The sequence below is a fragment of the Atheta coriaria genome, unplaced genomic scaffold (genome assembly GCF_025399875.1).
Source record: "Atheta coriaria isolate IRGN ID8LTWV9N9 unplaced genomic scaffold, Caltech_Dcor_3.1 hic_scaffold_10_pilon, whole genome shotgun sequence".
NCBI classification, from domain to species: Eukaryota; Metazoa; Arthropoda; class Insecta; order Coleoptera; family Staphylinidae; genus Dalotia; species Dalotia coriaria.
In genome coordinates, this window is record NW_027045452.1 from 5,237,322 (window position 1) to 5,254,499 (window position 17,178).

At 38.6% G+C, this 17,178-nt stretch overlaps 4 protein-coding genes across 9 annotated transcripts; 1 reads left to right on the top strand and 3 right to left on the bottom strand.

Annotated features, from left to right (window-relative positions):
• Positions 1-105: 105 nt before the first annotated feature.
• LOC135800877 (potassium channel subfamily K member 1-like) lies at positions 106-8,001 on the bottom strand. Of its 2 annotated transcripts, XM_065314215.1 has the most exons (6): positions 7,853-8,001; positions 6,975-7,170; positions 1,737-1,877; positions 1,380-1,589; positions 878-1,066; positions 106-811 (listed from the first exon to the last, which is right to left on the bottom strand). In XM_065314215.1, the coding sequence occupies exons 2-6, from the start codon at positions 7,144-7,146 to the stop codon at positions 567-569; spliced, it is 957 nt and encodes a 318-aa protein (XP_065170287.1). In that variant the 5' UTR covers positions 7,147-7,170; positions 7,853-8,001; the 3' UTR covers positions 106-566. The 2 variants fall into 2 exon arrangements, with proteins under 2 accessions (XP_065170287.1, XP_065170286.1); XM_065314214.1 differs by lacking the exons at positions 6,975-7,170; positions 7,853-8,001 and adding an exon at positions 3,364-4,113.
• A 363-nt stretch (positions 8,002-8,364) lies between these two features.
• Positions 8,365-10,105, top strand: LOC135800879 (uncharacterized). Of its 3 annotated transcripts, none has more exons than XM_065314218.1 (4): positions 8,365-8,520; positions 8,598-8,947; positions 9,005-9,345; positions 9,397-10,105. In XM_065314218.1, exons 2-4 carry the CDS (start codon positions 8,604-8,606, stop codon positions 9,729-9,731), a joined length of 1,020 nt encoding a protein of 339 aa, XP_065170290.1. In that variant the 5' UTR covers positions 8,365-8,520; positions 8,598-8,603; the 3' UTR covers positions 9,732-10,105. The 3 variants fall into 3 exon arrangements, with proteins under 3 accessions (XP_065170290.1, XP_065170291.1, XP_065170289.1); XM_065314219.1 differs by having other exon boundaries at positions 9,005-9,339; XM_065314217.1 differs by having other exon boundaries at positions 9,005-10,105.
• Positions 10,106-10,112: 7 nt separating this feature from the next.
• On the bottom strand, positions 10,113-15,079 carry put (activin A receptor type 2 punt). Of its 2 annotated transcripts, none has more exons than XM_065314213.1 (6): positions 13,967-15,079; positions 13,495-13,881; positions 13,314-13,435; positions 12,327-13,163; positions 12,166-12,265; positions 10,113-11,930 (listed from the first exon to the last, which is right to left on the bottom strand). In XM_065314213.1, exons 1-6 carry the CDS (start codon positions 14,025-14,027, stop codon positions 11,878-11,880), a joined length of 1,560 nt encoding a protein of 519 aa, XP_065170285.1. In that variant the 5' UTR covers positions 14,028-15,079; the 3' UTR covers positions 10,113-11,877. The 2 variants fall into 2 exon arrangements, with proteins under 2 accessions (XP_065170285.1, XP_065170283.1); XM_065314211.1 differs by having other exon boundaries at positions 12,045-12,265; positions 13,967-15,075.
• Positions 15,080-15,253: 174 nt separating this feature from the next.
• LOC135800880 (transmembrane and ubiquitin-like domain-containing protein 1) lies at positions 15,254-16,949 on the bottom strand. Of its 2 annotated transcripts, none has more exons than XM_065314221.1 (4): positions 16,574-16,949; positions 16,072-16,446; positions 15,552-16,014; positions 15,254-15,491 (listed from the first exon to the last, which is right to left on the bottom strand). In XM_065314221.1, exons 1-4 carry the CDS (start codon positions 16,641-16,643, stop codon positions 15,356-15,358), a joined length of 1,044 nt encoding a protein of 347 aa, XP_065170293.1. In that variant the 5' UTR covers positions 16,644-16,949; the 3' UTR covers positions 15,254-15,355. The 2 variants fall into 2 exon arrangements, with proteins under 2 accessions (XP_065170293.1, XP_065170292.1); XM_065314220.1 differs by having other exon boundaries at positions 15,552-16,017.
• Between the last annotated feature and the right edge of the window lie 229 nt (positions 16,950-17,178).

The window sequence follows — 17,178 nt, forward strand, 5'->3', positions numbered from 1 at the left end:
AAAGTTTAATAACTAATTGCAGTTTATTTGAACAACACCAGATGGCGCACACAGTTAAACTTGAACATTAAATTGGTTTCTATAGCTGAATAAGTTTAAAACAAGTTTATTCCTTTGTGTATAGTCATTTATTGCAATATTTATCCATAAATAAGTACTTTGCTCACATAGTCAGTGAATTACATACTCATGACTACATTAATTTACAATTAGAAAATATTTTTCGATATTCGCATTCAGGTCCGAGCGTTGCAATCGTTTGATTGCGACTTTCATTCAGCCGCATCCCTCGTATGAGAGCTTTGCTTCAACAACTTAGCAAACATAAACATTAAACACGTACGTCCAAGTCCTTTCAAGTCTTTCATTCAGTGCAATGTGTTTGCGCCTTCGAACATTCAACTAACACAGATATTGGGTGTGCATTACGATAGGAAAGACAACAACAACTGTTTACATGAAGATAGATAATTTGACGCATCGCGTATGCCGGCATTTTTTTTTTGTTTACTCTGCTTCGTTGTAATCTTGTCACCGTATCATCGCACTGATCGTCAATCTTCGATTCAATAATTCTGAGGCGGACTTAAACTGTTGTCGCTGATGCGACTCTTCACCTTAACGACATTCCTGCTCTCTACCAGTTTCGGATCGGCATCGTTCATGTAACTCTTGCTGGCATTGCTGATGAGACGCAAACGTTCAAAATCCTCCTCTCCGCCGGAAAAGAGTAAACCAAGGTTAAGTTGAGGGATGTCGTAGAACACCGCCAGCGTGGTCATGATAAATGTAATACCGATAATAAGATAAGCTGTAAGTAGATGCAAAGATTTAGTTTGCTTTGGTTGAAATTGTTGGTGACAGCGGAAATTTTTACCGGTGGTTAGAATTTTGTAGAGCGTTCGCATTGGTTGCATTGGCGCATCACCCGGGATGTAATCCCCAAGGCCGATGGTTGTCAGGGAAATAAAGCAATAATACAACGAATCCAGATAATCCCATTCGGGTTCCAGCGCAGCGAATATTCCAGCAGGTATCAGCATGAATGCGATGATCACCACCACGACTAGAACATTTTAAAATTCAATACATCAATAATTCATACATGCCTATTTTTAGCGATTGAAATTAAATCAATGAACCGATTAATTCATCATTCCCTCTACGTGACGAGATATCCGCTTTGACGTCAATCAGTAATTTAAATTGTCTTCAAAACAAAAATAAACAAATGACTGACGTCAATGGAGCATTTCGAGTGTACAGGTGAGTGGCGTATTGTCAAAAAAATAATAAATCAGCGGAAAACACTTGAATTATGCGTAATTTCAATTGTTTTTACTTGAAATTATTTGATTATGTTTAATTATAGCACTCACCGACAATGAGCAGATGCAAGATACGAATCTTGAATGGTTGATAGAGATGACCCAACTTGGTGTTGAGAAATTCCAAGAACCACACGACAGGTACCAGTAGGCGCTCCACGAGCGCTGAGAGAAGGACCAGCGTGAATGGAATGCCGAATATCGCGTAAATTATGCAGAAAGCCTTCCCAGCGCGGCTCAGCGGCGTCACGTGCCCATAACCTAGAGCAAACAAATCAATTTCGATTTGAATTCGTAATGAGCGTCACCGCGATGACGAAGAATGGCGGAGTAAACGCAATTATAGCAGGAAATTACAAAAAATAATAATCAATACAAACTATCAACTCCAAAGGAAAATAAATTTACCTATTGTGGTAACTACAGTCCCACTGAAAAACAAACTTTGCCCAAAACTCCAGTTCGGTTCATCTGTGACATTATGCAGAGCAGAAATGCCTCGATTTGATGCAGCCACTACTTCAGCGATAAATCTTTCCAAGTCCTCATCTGGAATAAAAAAAATAATAAAGTTCTATTTTTAAATTTTCAATGATATGTAGATGGATTGAGTGAGTATTTTCATTAAAAAATCAGATTGCGGGGGTTGATCCGGGAATACTGTGACGAGGGTCAGGAAAAGCCAGAATCAAAGCGAACGCGCGAATAAAATATATAGCAGAGCGCAAAAGATAAACCTTTGTCAATCACATTGCTGATATAACACGTTACCATGTCAATAATTGATCATTATTTTGACTTTCTCTACCTCTTCGTTAATTAAATCGCAATTTAATTGCAATTCATTGTTTTGTTTGCATTTAGTTTCACTTTATGCAAAGTTCAGTCACCTATTAGACTAAAATCGAAGACAAAACACGCTGGGAGTTTGTAGTTTGTAGTATATAGTACGCAGGGCAAAAGTCACCGGATGACCATGGCTTCTCCTCATCTCATTCCCATTCGGAGTGTGTTCCAATGCCCCATAAAAACGATGATAACTCAAGTAATCATTTCACATGCGCTTTATCAATATGTGTTATACCACACGTTTTATTTGACGACGAAAGTCGCGGAAATGCGAAATCATTATCCAGAAAGTAAAAGGAAATTGACTGACATTCCTGTTCATGACATTACCTACGCCTACACATTTTTCAGAATAATTTTTTTTTTCTTTTCCATAATCGCAAATGCGTCACGAAATTTTATTTTTGTAACTTTGACTCTTGCGCTTGCATTATTTCGCAGGTGGAAAAGTACGGAACAAAAGTTGAAAGTGTAACCAACCCGTGGGTGGAAATTCGGGGTTGAAAGTAGAAACACATATATATACAGTGAGGTGCACGTCGAACGAAAATTCGATTACATTCGGTGGTCTTTTGTAAGCGCCGGGAAATTTCCCACGTCCCCTTCACATTTCGCTCGTGTACGTCTTTTTTGCTTTTCTTATCTTGTTGATGTTGGCTGTTGCTTCTATTTCTTTTTATCCTCAAGTTCAACCACTGGCACACAACGCAAATGGAAATAAATTTCTACAAACAATGAGGTGCTTTTTTTCTCACCAGAAAACCACATTAAATTAATAGAAACCAACTTTTGTAAATTCTTGCTCTGTGTTAAAAGTTATGCTAAAAAGGGTCAAATCAAATCAGCCCAAACGCCCACAAAACATTCCTCTGTAACATTCAGTATTGATTACCACACAACCCGCCTGTTTCTATGCAATTAATATTTAATTACGATTAATACTTCATAACATAAATAAATAACTGAAAGACGACTGTTGCCGCGCGCGCGCGATCAAAAAAATTGTTTCGGGTCAACGGTAGTAGATATCTAAACATTTATGAATGAATCACATGTCACATTCCAGTAGAAAGAGTGGTAACTCCTTTATTTACTCATAGCAACACTACTAATCGCTATCAGCTTACTACGGACAAAGTCTTCTAATCAAAACGGCGCTAAATTTAAAGTTTAAGTTGAAACAAACCTTGTACATTCGGATACTTGAGCAGAAACTGTTGGCGACTGGCCTGCAGACGGTAGGCAACCGCCATTTCACCGGGGGTTTCCATTATGCTGAACATGGCCGCACCGAAACAAAGATACATCACGTAGAACATCAAATAAACAACGAAGAGCAGATCGGTTTTTAGTAGACCACAAAAGAAAACGCCATCTTCTTTCATATTGCGTCTCTTTTCCAAAATCGGCAGGAGTTGATCACTTGAATACATGTAGCCGTAGTCTACCCACGTGTGATAAGTCGAACCGTATTTAGGACTCATAACCAACTTTGTCTCCATGTTTATCGATAGTATAATACACTTGTTTTTATTTAATTAAAGTTTAAATCACGATAAAACTCGTAATATTTAATTTAATTCTTTTAAATATTAATTTAACACTATGCTGTACGAAAGCCTGTGTTATAAAATAACGAAAATCATTGCTTTCATAGTGACTGGAAGCGAATTCACCGGGTTGAAAGTCATGCTGAATATTTCGTTGTCGTGGCTAATGCGGACGAACTGACTTAAGTTGGTATCATCGGCGCGTTAAATATAGGGAGCCTGCCCCTCTCTCGCGCGCCCGCTGGTAGCCTAATGACACTGTTGATGATGAGGTTGATGAGCAGCCCCCAAGCGCGTGGCCCTCAGTGCAGAAGTACAATGATGTACGCCCGAAAAATATTAGCTTTGCGAGTGTGCATGTGTTGCGTCGGCGTTGTTGACTTAACGCATGTCTCGCAATAAGCGCGCTTATATGCTTACCTATAATGGCTATACACTGAGTGCGCATGTGATGCGATAATCGGATTATTTATCTTGCTCGAGGCGGGCGATATCGATGTTTATTGACTTGGCGATCGTCAACGTTGTAATGGCGAAAACAATGATATTCATCGAAATGCCAAATGATGTGCTCTTTGTGGCAAACTAGTTTTTGAGCGGCTATTATTTTCGTGGTGCATCTCATTGTTCGTTTCTATATTGTTTAGTGTCATAGGTTATTGATATTTTATGTCAATAGGCAATAATTGACGATGGTGATGTTGATTTATTGTGTGACTTATGCTTCAACTCACTTCAACTGATAGATTATTAATTTATTACTGATTAAAAAATGCATCTTTTTCTTATTCGAAAGCAAAGTACGTTCATATATTAACAATGTACGAAAAAATATGTATGGTCTTCTCAACTAGGACGTAACAGTATTTAAATGGTAGTAATAAAATTTTGTTACTGTTAATAAGGTGGAAAATCAAAGAAAAACTAGTTTTATAGTAATGGGATAAAGTTGTAAATGCTATTTTAACTTCGGAGTGAAGTGAAGCAATGTCAGATTGAGTAGACGTATGTGACCGCATTTATATTCTCACTAGTGACCCCCTTGTGACTTTATCCGCAATGCTGAGATGGCAATGGGGCACATCCGAATAGAACGGCTGATCTCTAGCAATGTGGTCCATTAGAGTGATACACCTGGTGACCTAAAGTTATCCTTTCCTCGTATGAGAATTCCCAGGTACCCGTCGGCGCCACTTCCCCCACCACTTTTTACGGGTAGTCCACAGGTCGTGTCTGAGTCTTCCTGCAGTCTAGTCCCAGGCTCCAACATTTCTCCCTCTTCACTTTTTGATTTCTTAGTCGAATTGTGTGCGCATTGTGGATGTCCACGTCTGATGTTGTACATTTCTTCCTTGTACTACTTTTTTCATACTTTTTTCAGTCAATCAAATAATGAAACATCTGATTAAATTGGCCCAGCTTGAACAATTTTATTTGATACTATTCCAATCCTCTCCAGTTTACAAACGGTGGCTTACACAAAAAAAATAACTGTTGCCAATCATTACTTTATGTGCAATTCCGTTGTTGACCGAAACAGACAGCTATTGTTAAATTCAGAATAGTAAAACAAAGCGGACCGCAAAAATGGACAATAGAAGCTAATTGATTGTGGCACTGACAATTCATATTGCAACAAAGCATTTAATTTTTGACGTTTATATTAGTTTCTACTGTCAACGTTCATCTTATCAAAAATGTTATCAGTGCCCAAAAATCAAATCTAAGTTCAAGTAATCATTTTGTGACAAAAAAAATTCAAGAACATGATGCAATAATTCCCATTCAAACTCCCAATCATGTTCAAGTTAACAAAATCTTTTATCACGGCGATGTACCATAGTTCACGAATCCTACTGCGCACGATTCGCGTGACTCTCGCCCAAGAAGTGGAGTTATCTAAGACACGCGCGCAGGCGCGGTACGATATGCAGAACGGTAACCTAACAGCGCGCGAAAAATATAGCACAGTTCCGTCGCTTGCGGAATCATTACAGATTCTCGACGTTGAAGATATTAAAGACGAAAAGCGCATTCAACAGCGCTATGATAAGCTTTTCGAAGCAAACGATCGTACAAAAGGCGGAACACTTTATTTGCAATCGAAAATTGTGCGCGCAAAAGAGCGGATTAACATTGAACTATCCAAAATGGCGGCGGAGCAAACTAAAAACACCGACATATCTGAACAAACTGAAGCTGCTGTGCCCAATATGAATAGTGATAAGAAAAAATAGGCGCGTCTTGATTTGTAATCCATGAAAAATTATTTTGTAATAAAGCCACGTTTTAGAACACTATTCTACCATCGTTTCAATCTACTAAACTAGATTATACACAAGAAGCAAGAGAGATAACTCGAGAGGAATAACTCGTTATAGTAGCGTACGCGAAAGTGGGTTAATCTAATCGTCCAAATGGACTAATTACGGTACGGAATTGTCCTACGCTCATTAATTAAATATTAAATTTCACCCTCATCAAGGTCATTATAACCTTCAAACATATATGCCTGAAAATAACATTTCTCCAGGCGATGCCAGGTTTTTGCCGAGCATAATGTTTGATGAAACAGAGGCTGAAATTTTGTATCAGGTGTTTGTTTTGCACCCCTGATGCTTTATCGTTACTATGAAATAAAGCAGAGCGCAAAAGAGAAAGAAGGAATGAACGCGGGGGCAGATGATGGATAAGCCCAGTGCCGTAGTGCCCTAGGATAACAGATTTACGATAGGTTTTCGAATAAATTCATCCGGACGAGCGTACTTCACGCCGATAATCAAATAAATTACTAGCGCATATTGTTGCCATACTCTCAACAAGTACCAACATACAAACATGTATGTAAAATGAAAAAATCGAAGTGGTAATCCATCAATTCAACGCGCAGTAAATAATTCACTGGAATACAAGTAATGCTTTAATTTAATTCGCTCCCACGTCGTCATAATCTTAATGTGGCGTATTTTATTACTTTCCATGTTATATTATTGCGATTGTCTGCTTAGCGTGTTTATGATGCTTATAAACGAGAGATTCGCGCAGTTTAATCTGCTAAAACGTTGAAATAACACAGTTGAGGCGTAGATCCAGGATAAGATAAATATTACTCTTAACTTAACATAGGCAATACGCGAGGGTGACGTTGGTATGTTGGTATGTACATTGGGTTGCGGTATTATGTCACATTGCGAATGTCAACTTTGTGCGTAGAGGGTTTAGACTTTCAGAGCTACTCAAAACTCACCCGACACGCCAGCGTTGGCGAGGAGGAACTCCGACTTGATATGCTCGAACTTTCTGGCGATCTCCTTGCCGTGCGGGATTTCAATTGTGCGAAAAATGACGGCGCCAAGGCATAGATATCCAATGTAAACTATTAGAGCAATAAGCAAACGAATACTTCGGGCGAGCGCCATGTTCTGTTGCTTTGTGTGTACGTTCTGGAAATAATAATCACAAATATGTGATATTTAATAATTTAATACATTTTTGTGACGTTGACATGACAACTTTTTCCGATATTGTCAACTTGTACATTAAGCGAAAAATATGTCGATAATATAAAATTGATTATTTCTGATACTGACAATGAATATGATTAAATTGTATTGTCTAAACTTTTCATAATTTATCTTTTTTTAAGTGATATTGTTTAACCTCACAATAAAAATTACTAAACACATATTAATTGGTTGCCTACATTATATCTTTTGTTGAGTTTGTAATCTTTGCACGTTTAACAAAAAAGAAATATTGGAGTAACGAATGATTGAAGCGGTGTGAAAAGAGCAACTTTGTTCAGCAAGTTTTAATGAACTTTAATTGGATCTCCGCGCGTTTGCCGGTAAGGTTTGACAGTTTCCCGTGATATCGGGATTCACTGAAACGGATTTTCTGGTTGATTTATTCGTGGAATTCAATCAATCGTTTTTGGTATTTTGTCGCATTCATTTGAACGGAGCGAAAATTAATTAATTTAAACATACAGCATTATGCAAACAAGTTTCCAAATTAATTCGCGGAATAACTGTATGCATTGCATAAATTAATACTTCTAACAACTTATAATTTAATTTTAAATAAATTAGTTGTATTTTATTTGATAAATTTAATATTACTTACCGGAATGCAATATAGCACTATTTATGGTTGGATAAAAGTGTCATAAACGCAGCGCAGTTTATTACATCGTTACCTGTAGCGTCGCGACGCTGTCCGCGCCTCTTCCAACCGGCATCCAAGCACCGCCGAGGAAAACTGACCCGTGATAGAAGTGGAAAATTCAAAACCAAGAGCGCGCCGTGAATTATCAAAGCGCATACAGCGCATGCCTCGACTTTGAATCCTCGTGGGAAATGAATATTATTTCACAAATGTTTATGCATTTGCTTTACTGTATTTACCAGTGAAAATTTAAACCATACCGAACAATGTAAGCAAAGCGACGTGTCACGATTGTATATAAAAAATTACATTTCATTATATTTGATTGCTATCGGTTGGTCTGCGTGCGCTTTTATTAAAAACATTTCCAAAACAAAGACAACAACCACATACACTGGGGTTGAAAGAGAGGGTAGGAATAAGCGGAGCAAATCGATGTGCGGTCGTCGCGACGCACGCGTGCAGAGCGCTAAACGCCGCGATCGATATGAAAGAGGGTGCATCGCACATCTCGGTGTTGCAGGGGCGCAAACAATAGTCGCGTCGCATGCAAGTGCAAAGTGCAACCTGAACACCGTAAAACAAGTGAAAATTAGCTCAGTTTACTGTTCTTATAGTTTATCAAGGTATGTTTAATTATCCCTTAGTTGTTTTGTTCATTACTTTGTTTATTATGTGTATCTTTACACATTTGCCCTTTTAGTAAATCATGAGTTGCTTGGGTGATTGTTGGGACATTGGTCCTCCACCGGATACCATTCTGTTTATGCCACCACCACCAATTCCGTCATTCCTGCAAGGTGGTCTTCCAGAATTATTGATAAACAACACATCGTGTGTATCACCTCAGTTGTGTGAAGCTTATCCACCGCATCATGGAAATCGCGTCCTTGGCGATGGAGTCGGTGGTGAATTCGTTGAACTACCCAGGAAGGATGTTGATCCATGGAGTCCTACAATCGGTGACACTTGGTTGCTCGTTTTAGTAGCGTCCGCCATTGGTGTCCTATTACTAGGAGCGTTGTTAGCCATGTTCCTCCTGAAATGTCGAGAGTGAGCCTTTTGTCTCAATTTTCATTTACATTATCATGTACGAAGTTTTGTTTTTAGAATGAACATGTTCGGCAACAACGATTGCTCCATGCACAACAGACCAGTGAAAAATGTAGAGCCGCGTGACTGTACCAATATGGTCACAAATATTAACTCAAATAAACTGGTACACCCTTCGGAAACTGTGTTGTACCATGGTAATGGTATTCACGCTGACAATCGCATGGTATGGGCGGCGTTGACGCCTCGAGGCACCCAACACTTCATCTCGGAGAGTTATCCGAATGACCTTGTCGACTACATCGAGGCGGATGACCACTACGAGACCATCGACCAGTTGAATACGCAACCGCCTCCGATCGCGGCCGGCCATTATTCACCCTACTATCAGCGTAAAGGTACCGTGCCCCGCGTCCTCGCGCATAGCTTTGACAATTCTGGCTTCGTAGATTACGAGTACGAGGATCCCACGCCGTTGATTGAAGCGTATCAACTGAACGACATTGAGCATCAGCGTTTCCACCCACAGCATCAACAGCATTTGATCCACAGCGAGCATCAATACGCCACGCTTGGAGGTAACACGGATATGCGTTGTGCTAGTATGCGACGAATGGCGGCACAGCATTACAGACCGCAGGTATCTTCACCAACACGAATTGAGCATCCCAATCTACCACCGCTCAATCTTTACCCACATAATACGCTCAGCAAGAAGCAATCGAACGGTACATTGGGCTATCGCAATGGCGACACTATGACTCTGCCCAAGTATGGTATTTAAACAGGAAGCAATTTTTCAAATGAATATTCAATCTGGCTGTTTTACCGGTGTTATATTTCGATGTGGATTGGTAGATTAAGCTTCACGATTCATATACATATTCAATAATACACTCACATTATTTCTTCCTCATTGTTGTATACCATTAGATTGCAATGCAACGTGTATTTATTCGTTTTTACAAAACGTCAAACGTACTCTAGTCGTATTACGTACCTAATTTAGTTTCAAATAACCAATTGTTGTTAGCGTTTATTTATGAGGGTATATTAACAAGTATAAACTATAAACATAACATGTAAACGGTTTCGTTTTCTATTTGTTTCGTAAAAATAAATATTTCGCACTGGAAACAGTGCCGAAAATGAAAATAATTGCGAATATGTGTTACTTGTAGTTTTATTCCAACATGTTTACATTATTTCACATGCATTTGATTTACGTTTTCTGTTTGTACAAAACCTTGTGTTATATTTAGAGCGTTTCAAAGCTTAATAAATCCATGCGAATTGCCTCCACGTTTTCACGGTTACATCTCCGGAGTCATCTGAAGTCGCCTCGCATCCGCAATCTGATATGTAAAGGTACATACGTAAAACTCACCCAAAACAAACAACGCATTTACAAAAACGTTCCATTCCGCCGCATTAATATCGCCCAACTTACTATGCCCTTCACACCAAACTAAAAATCAACTAATATTTATCATAAATATATAATCGTATTCAAAAGTTCTCATTACACTAATCAACATAAAGTATGCTGGAGGTAGGTAGGTAAATTGGCATCTCGTATGTTCTCTTTCACAGGAAGTAACTAGCAGAACTAAATTAACCATTATTAATTCATGGGTGCGCGTGGATATTGTGTAACAAATAATTATTGGCAAGCTTTATTCGTCTTCCATGCTTCGATAACTTGTCTTTCTGAGTAACGCTAGTAATAAAAATTAAATTTAAAGAAAACAATGTACCAGCGCCCAGCCAGTCACTTGCTCGCTTCGTTCAGTCTTAATTATGAATACACAAAGATTCTAACAATCAGATCCACAGAACAATCCGATCCTCATATTTTTTATATGTATGTACATGATCTTGATCCAGCTCAAAACATATTCTACGTTAACAGTATCGAAATTGAAGAGCAACAAAGTAAATTATGTACAAATGTTTGCTACGCGCCTTCGGCAATACAACAGTTCTACTTATAACCTTCTCTTGTTTTTCTTTTAAATATATATATAGTAACGCTATAATTATATATCTCGTTTCGTTATAAATCTCTTTCTTGCAAACTAACCGCTTAGATATCGATAGGAATATGTGGTTTTCAGCACTGTTAATACAAGGTACAAAACTGGGTGATTTTATTGTGATGTTTGTCAATGGCGTAGTTCCGCATGGCAACAAGATGGACGACTATCGGCTATCTACCGCACTTTCAACCTTAGCAAGCATATTCGAAACAAAATACAATCGCAATTTATTTTTATCCTTATTTACGAGCGAACAATAGCATAAAAACCGAACAAGATGGAAATACTTCCTGTTTGCGAATTTCTAGGTTAAAGTAAAAAGTGTGGCGGGTGGGGGATCGTCGCCCAACCATGTTACAAGTTTGTTACATACTGAAACTCCTCGATTAAATCCGTAATGTGCATTGAAAACTCATTGAAATCCACGCACACAAGTGCTTCGCAATCAATTTTAGGCATTTTAAATATAAGGTACATTCATATTACTTGCCGTTGCATGAAACAAAAAACTCATATACTTCTTAATTTCAACGTCAATTATAAACTTTGTTTTCGTGTCAACAACTTGTCATCATTTGAAATCGCTTTGTGAAAATATGTATAATATAAAATTGCACTTTCGTTTTCTTTCCTCTCGTTTTGTGTTCGAAATCATCATTAATTAATTTACAGCAGTGTTGTTCGATCGCTTCATTTTGTGATAGATATCTAGCTTTAAACACTACACTAGAGGTCTATACTCTATATAGGAATTCATGTTACACTGAGTTGCACTATTTTCATTATGGCACATGTCATTAATAAGTGTTCCCACACTGCACTTGCACACTCAACACACTCCCAAGCACTTCGAACGAGCGTCCCTTTTGCTTACATTAAGTCAACGTGTTGCTAACTGGTCGGGATCAGATGTCCAGTGTTGAAAAATTTCAAATCTTCGTTTACTGCAACAGCACACAATCAGGCGTGATTAAATTACCTGCTATTTGCTGAGTCATTTGAGAGTCATGCATAAAAAATTAAGACAATAAACAAACAAAAATATAAACAAAAAATACCTGTGAATGAAACATAAAATATGTGACTGTGTGGTTGATCTACATGCTGTTTTCCTTGATCGTATTCCGCAGCGCCTCGTTTTCGATACGCATGCTAAGGGACGAATGATGGGGTACTTGCTTTGATTGAGAACGCGCTCCATTACGCATGAGGCGGAGAGGCGCGCTTCAGCGTCGTGATCCCAGCACTCCTCCATAGTCTCGCAGAGTGCTGCCAATCCCTATTTAAACGAAAACATAGTAAGCAAACACAATTTTATTTATTTTTATTTATTAACTTACTGGATGATTTCTCCATGATTCTAATATGGTCGGCCGCACTTTTCGTTGTACAACACTCTCCTGCATATCTTCCAAGTTCGGATGTGCACCCACTTCTTCCTCAAACGGTAATCTATACTCAGGAACCACCCCGTCCTGCGCGGTACACCGCGACACCAATTCCCAAATAACCAACCCACACGCGTACATATCAATGCGTAAGAATGCATCGGGTGTGAAATTAATCGCACCTTCAAGAACTTCCGGTGCCATGTACCTCCGTGTACCAACTTGTCCATGAGTATCACCGCAGGATTTCCCCGGTTCAAACATAAGCGCCAGACCAAAGTCAGCAATACACGCAGTCATGTCATTCTTCAATAAAACATTCTTACTCTTGAAATCGCGATGCGCAATCGCAGGTTTTAAAGGTTCACCTAGTTTGCCCGTCATTTCCTCGTGCAAATGCATGAGGCCACGCGCCATCGTCTCGACAATCTTACACAGCTCTGGCCAGGTGAGTGTATGTGCTTTTAAATAATCACACAAAGACCCCAATTCGTGGTAAGCGGTAATCAACCAGAACTGCGTTGGATGTTCGGCTTTGCGTATCTCTACTCCAATAAAGTGAAGAATGTTTGCGTGGCTCATCAGTGGAATTTTGTAAATTTCTTGCTCCTGGGTCCAGGATTGTTTATCCTGCATAGGGAATACCTTCACGGCGATCTCCTCGCCTTTTAGATGCGCCTTCCAGACGAGACCAAAACGCCCACGCGCTTTTATTTCGATCAATTGGATTGGGAGCAGTCCCATTGTGGGCATTGTCAACGGTTGTGAGTGTGGTTCTGATGTTGGGATCTATAACATTTAAAAAACATTTGAATTTGAAAGTTCATAGGAAATATATGATAATAATTATAAGACAACCTACCCCCCACTTTTCAGACATGAAAATAATCAAGATATTTATGTTTAAATTATGTTTTTTTATTATAATAGTAAACTTACCTCATTGAACATATACTTCTTCTTTCTATAACTCCAACAGAGAAACAAAGTCATACTAGTTCCCAAAATACCTATTGCACAAAGTGGTACAAGCCAATTGACACTTGGTACAGGTTCTGGTTCTGAAAAATAAACCATATTTGTTTATTATATACTTGATATTTAATAGAAATAATTATACCTTTTACTACAGGTGGTTCTTTCTCAGTGGGTATAGGTTTAGGCTCCCAACTGAAGTTGGTATTGCACATGTTGCCCTTACAGCAACAATACAAATACTCATTGTTCCTCTTGTTGTTAGTGTCAATACATTTGGTGTTATTGCATTCATCATGCAGAAAACATCCTTTTAATTTCACCGAAATGGTTCCATTGTCATCATTCCATAAAACATAACATCCTTGTTGCTTTCCTTCAGCACCAGAACACTCTTCCTGTTGAGTGCAGCCATCTTCATGTCCATTCTTCCTTGATTCACTGCACATGGAGTAATTGTAATACTCACACAACACCTTTGGCAATACATGACTCTCACTAGCTATACCATTGCTTTTACCAACACAGATTTCTGTAATTAAACATTTTTTATTAAAAACAATTGATATATTATGCTGTAATCTTGTTTATTGTGGTTATAATGATTGTTTTATTACCGTTTAGGGCTAGAAAGCACAACACGAATAAATTCAGCGCCAAGTATCTCCGAGGTTTCATCTTGTGACTTGGTTTGGTAACTGTACGAGTGTTATTTATGGCATAATCGAGTTGCGGCTCTCAAATGGAAAAGCAAAATGTCTTCCTGTCGTCGTTGCCCAACACTTAACAATCTACAATATGTCTTCCGACTGCTAGCACTTGCTGTCTTGCCGCGATTGTCTTAATATTCAAGTTGTTAGTTGAGGAAGGTTGAGTCTCACGCGTGTGTTTGCAAATTGCGTCGCTGCGAATATTCACCCAGGTCAAGACACCTTGCACACATGCACACACTCGCGCACTGCACTGTGGGATTACATGCGGACTCGCAAGATGTTTAATCACGAACTCGTATCAATCGCGGTAGGAAGAGTTATTTTTTGCGGGTGGCGCGGATTGTAGCGGTCGCAAGTACGCGTTTTTTAGCGAGATGGTGGCGCAACGTCGTTGCGGTCGTTGTTTATCAATGGATGGCGGAGACCTGCGCAGGCAGAGCAAGCACACAGAGCGACACAGACACACTACTCGAGTGAGCGGAGTAGGTAGTTGCGCGCTGAGCGTGTGTGCGTGCCTATCCACTCGTACCGACAACAAGAGAGACGGATGTGCGTTGGTGTTGGTGGCGGCAGAGGAGGAGCGCGAAGGCGAACACAGCCGACGCACTAAACGCAGCAAACACAAGTATCCCAAGACGCAGGTATGAGTTGAGCCATACTAAAATCAAACCAAGCGAACAAATACAAAGCAGAGGCAGTCGTAAACCAGCGTTTGGATCACTTTTGGATTTGTTTGATATGGTTTAATGTTAGTACTAGAATAGTGGCGCTGTTGTCGTTTCGGGCGTGATAGCAGCTCGCCACTCAACTCAAACAGATAGAAATCGTAAAGAAATGACATAATTACGCATAAACTCGTGCGCTCGTGCGTTTTATTGACGTCACGCTCGCGTATTTATGCTTTTTCCATTCGTTGAATTGATAGTAAACGATTGTGAAAACACTCGCATCGGCGATATAAGCAATACAAAGTTGTCAAGAAAGTTGAATATACGTACGTTTATAATATGTACACACAATTATCATCTTTGGGTGATAATTGAAGTTTTTTCACTTGAAAATGCCATTAATAGAACTAAAAACAAATTTTCTATTACAAATGCGCATATTTAACTTTTCTACCGTCAGTATTCAAGGTCATTTGTGCTTGTATACATACATGCGGGAATCATAATTCTGTAAATAAGACAATTTTCTTTGAAAAACAAAATCAAATTGTATTTGTCACTCATAAATCATTATCAATAGCATTAACGTAAGGAGAAATAAATAATAACAACATCATGGTGAGAGCTACTGTACCACAATGACCTGATCACGTGTTAACACGTCCGGAAAGTATCTCACCAATGCTATCACACCGAAACCGCTGGTCAAACCTATTAAACCAATCGTCGTCCAGATCGTGAATAACTGTGGATATTGAAACCTGCAAATTAAAAATAAATTAATCACAACAATAAACTGTTCAATAATACTGATTTTTTACCTGAAGTACCATGCTGAAATAAGTGTGAAACTCAAGGTGGCGATGAGTAAATTACCCAAATCCCAGTCTCGATGAGCCTGTGTGCTGTTATTCCCGATTGAAATACTATTGGTCTCGGATGGGGTGGGATTCTCTCCTATCAAAGGCGATCGTGGCTGATGTACCAAACAATGCACGACACAATTATCAAACATGCCGTAGCTCTGCAGCGTTTGCTGGTCGTGCTTTAACACTTGGCCGTTGAAAATCAATCGAACGAGTTTATTCGACGCTAGCTCGACGTCAAAATGTCGTCTTTTGAAGTCCCCGAGTAAATCATGCAAGCGTGCGTCGACAATTCTCATATTGTCGTCAATGAATTTTAACTTTATGGTTATTGGTGTTCCTGTTCCATTTGTAGTAGTTTCATTTGTAGGTTCTTCAATGTTTGTAACTTCCGGTATTATTCTATCAGATAATATTTCTTCTAAAAATTAAACATTTTAAAAGTTAATGAATTATACTTTTATAATAATTTTACCTGTTGTTATGCTTGTTTCTGATGGTGAATCTGTTTCAGTTGCTGTATTTTGAAACCTCTGTAAGCGCCTCTGCCTTAAAACGTTGGCATCACTAGCATCAGTTTCATCTGTTGCATCCATTGTTTCAATTATTTCCTCAATCACTGGATCTTCACTATGATCATCTTCATCATCCATCTCATCTTCTGCCTCAACTACAACTTCAGTCTCTGCACTCTCAGCACTATCAAATTCCACTCCTTCTGAGATGGTGGCTGATTCAGTATGATTTGTTAGTGTGGTTACTCTAGTATGGTGCCTTGAATGCTCCAGGAGATACACAGTTCGAACATACAAATTCTGTTGGATATCAGTGGTAATCCATGCAATCGTCGCTGCAAATTCAATACATTACAATTGTGCGACGTGTTGACCGACAATAGGTCGCGAATCAGATAAAAAATTACGCCTGGTTGTCTGATTGGTTAAAATTTATTGAAAATGTAATGGCAATGTGCTTACCGATAATTATAACGACGACAGAAATGAAGAAGTATGTTACTTCGTCGCCAATGCCGTCGATTATTGTCATGATCAACCGACCACGAAATATGATCTTAATTGTTTCTAACGCACTGTTTTTGTTATTAAAATGTAACAATTTTGACCCCAAAAATATAGAGATAACTGCAATGTCAACTTGTATGTCACTTGAGCTTTGGATGTTTTATGTTCCCGGGGGAAACGCGCACTGAATACTGAATATATTAAAATTCATCCAAGGTTTAATGGTTCCGTTCGAAATTAATTATTTATTATTATGTTTGTACAAGGTCTTTATTTGCGTTGATATTGATAGATATTGTTGACGTTTTCGTGATTTATTTGATTCCTCTGCAGATCATGTACATTCGTGTAAACGTAGGCAACTTAATATGCAATAAAATTAATTTATACTTATATTAAAGTTTTAACCATTTTAACACATTTTAAGATAAAATATTTTCTTTTAAATTTTTTTATGTGTAATAATACTTTGTATTTGTTTAATTCTTGAGTAATATTAAATTTATTTGCAATGCAGTTTTTAAATAAATTTACTAGATGTCGCTTTAATCTGACTTTTA

Excerpts from the sequence above, each read along its gene's own strand:
- LOC135800877 (XM_065314214.1), bottom strand. The coding sequence starts at position 3,679 with ATGGAGACAAAGTTGGTTATGAGTCCTAAATACGGTTCGACTTATCAC. Across the intron at positions 1,878-3,363 it reads CAAGTATCCGAATGTACAAG|ATGAGGACTTGGAAAGATTT; the intron begins GTTTGTTTCAAC and ends TTTTTATTCCAG. Across the intron at positions 812-877 it reads CTACAAAATTCTAACCACCG|CTTATCTTATTATCGGTATT; the intron begins GTAAAAATTTCC and ends ATCTACTTACAG.
- LOC135800879 (XM_065314217.1), top strand. The coding sequence starts at position 8,604 with ATGAGTTGCTTGGGTGATTGTTGGGACATTGGTCCTCCACCGGATACC. Across the intron at positions 8,948-9,004 it reads TTCCTCCTGAAATGTCGAGA|AATGAACATGTTCGGCAACA; the intron begins GTGAGCCTTTTG and ends TTTTGTTTTTAG.
- put (XM_065314211.1), bottom strand. The coding sequence starts at position 14,027 with ATGAAACCTCGGAGATACTTGGCGCTGAATTTATTCGTGTTGTGCTTT. Across the intron at positions 13,436-13,494 it reads AGAACCACCTGTAGTAAAAG|AACCAGAACCTGTACCAAGT; the intron begins GTATAATTATTT and ends TTTATTTTTCAG. Across the intron at positions 11,931-12,044 it reads ATTTTATGTTTCATTCACAG|TAAACGAAGATTTGAAATTT; the intron begins GTATTTTTTGTT and ends GTGCTGTTGCAG.
- LOC135800880 (XM_065314220.1), bottom strand. The coding sequence starts at position 16,643 with ATGACAATAATCGACGGCATTGGCGACGAAGTAACATACTTCTTCATT. Across the intron at positions 16,447-16,573 it reads TGTCGTCGTTATAATTATCG|CGACGATTGCATGGATTACC; the intron begins GTAAGCACATTG and ends TTGAATTTGCAG. Across the intron at positions 15,492-15,551 it reads ATTTCAGCATGGTACTTCAG|GTTTCAATATCCACAGTTAT; the intron begins GTAAAAAATCAG and ends TTTAATTTGCAG.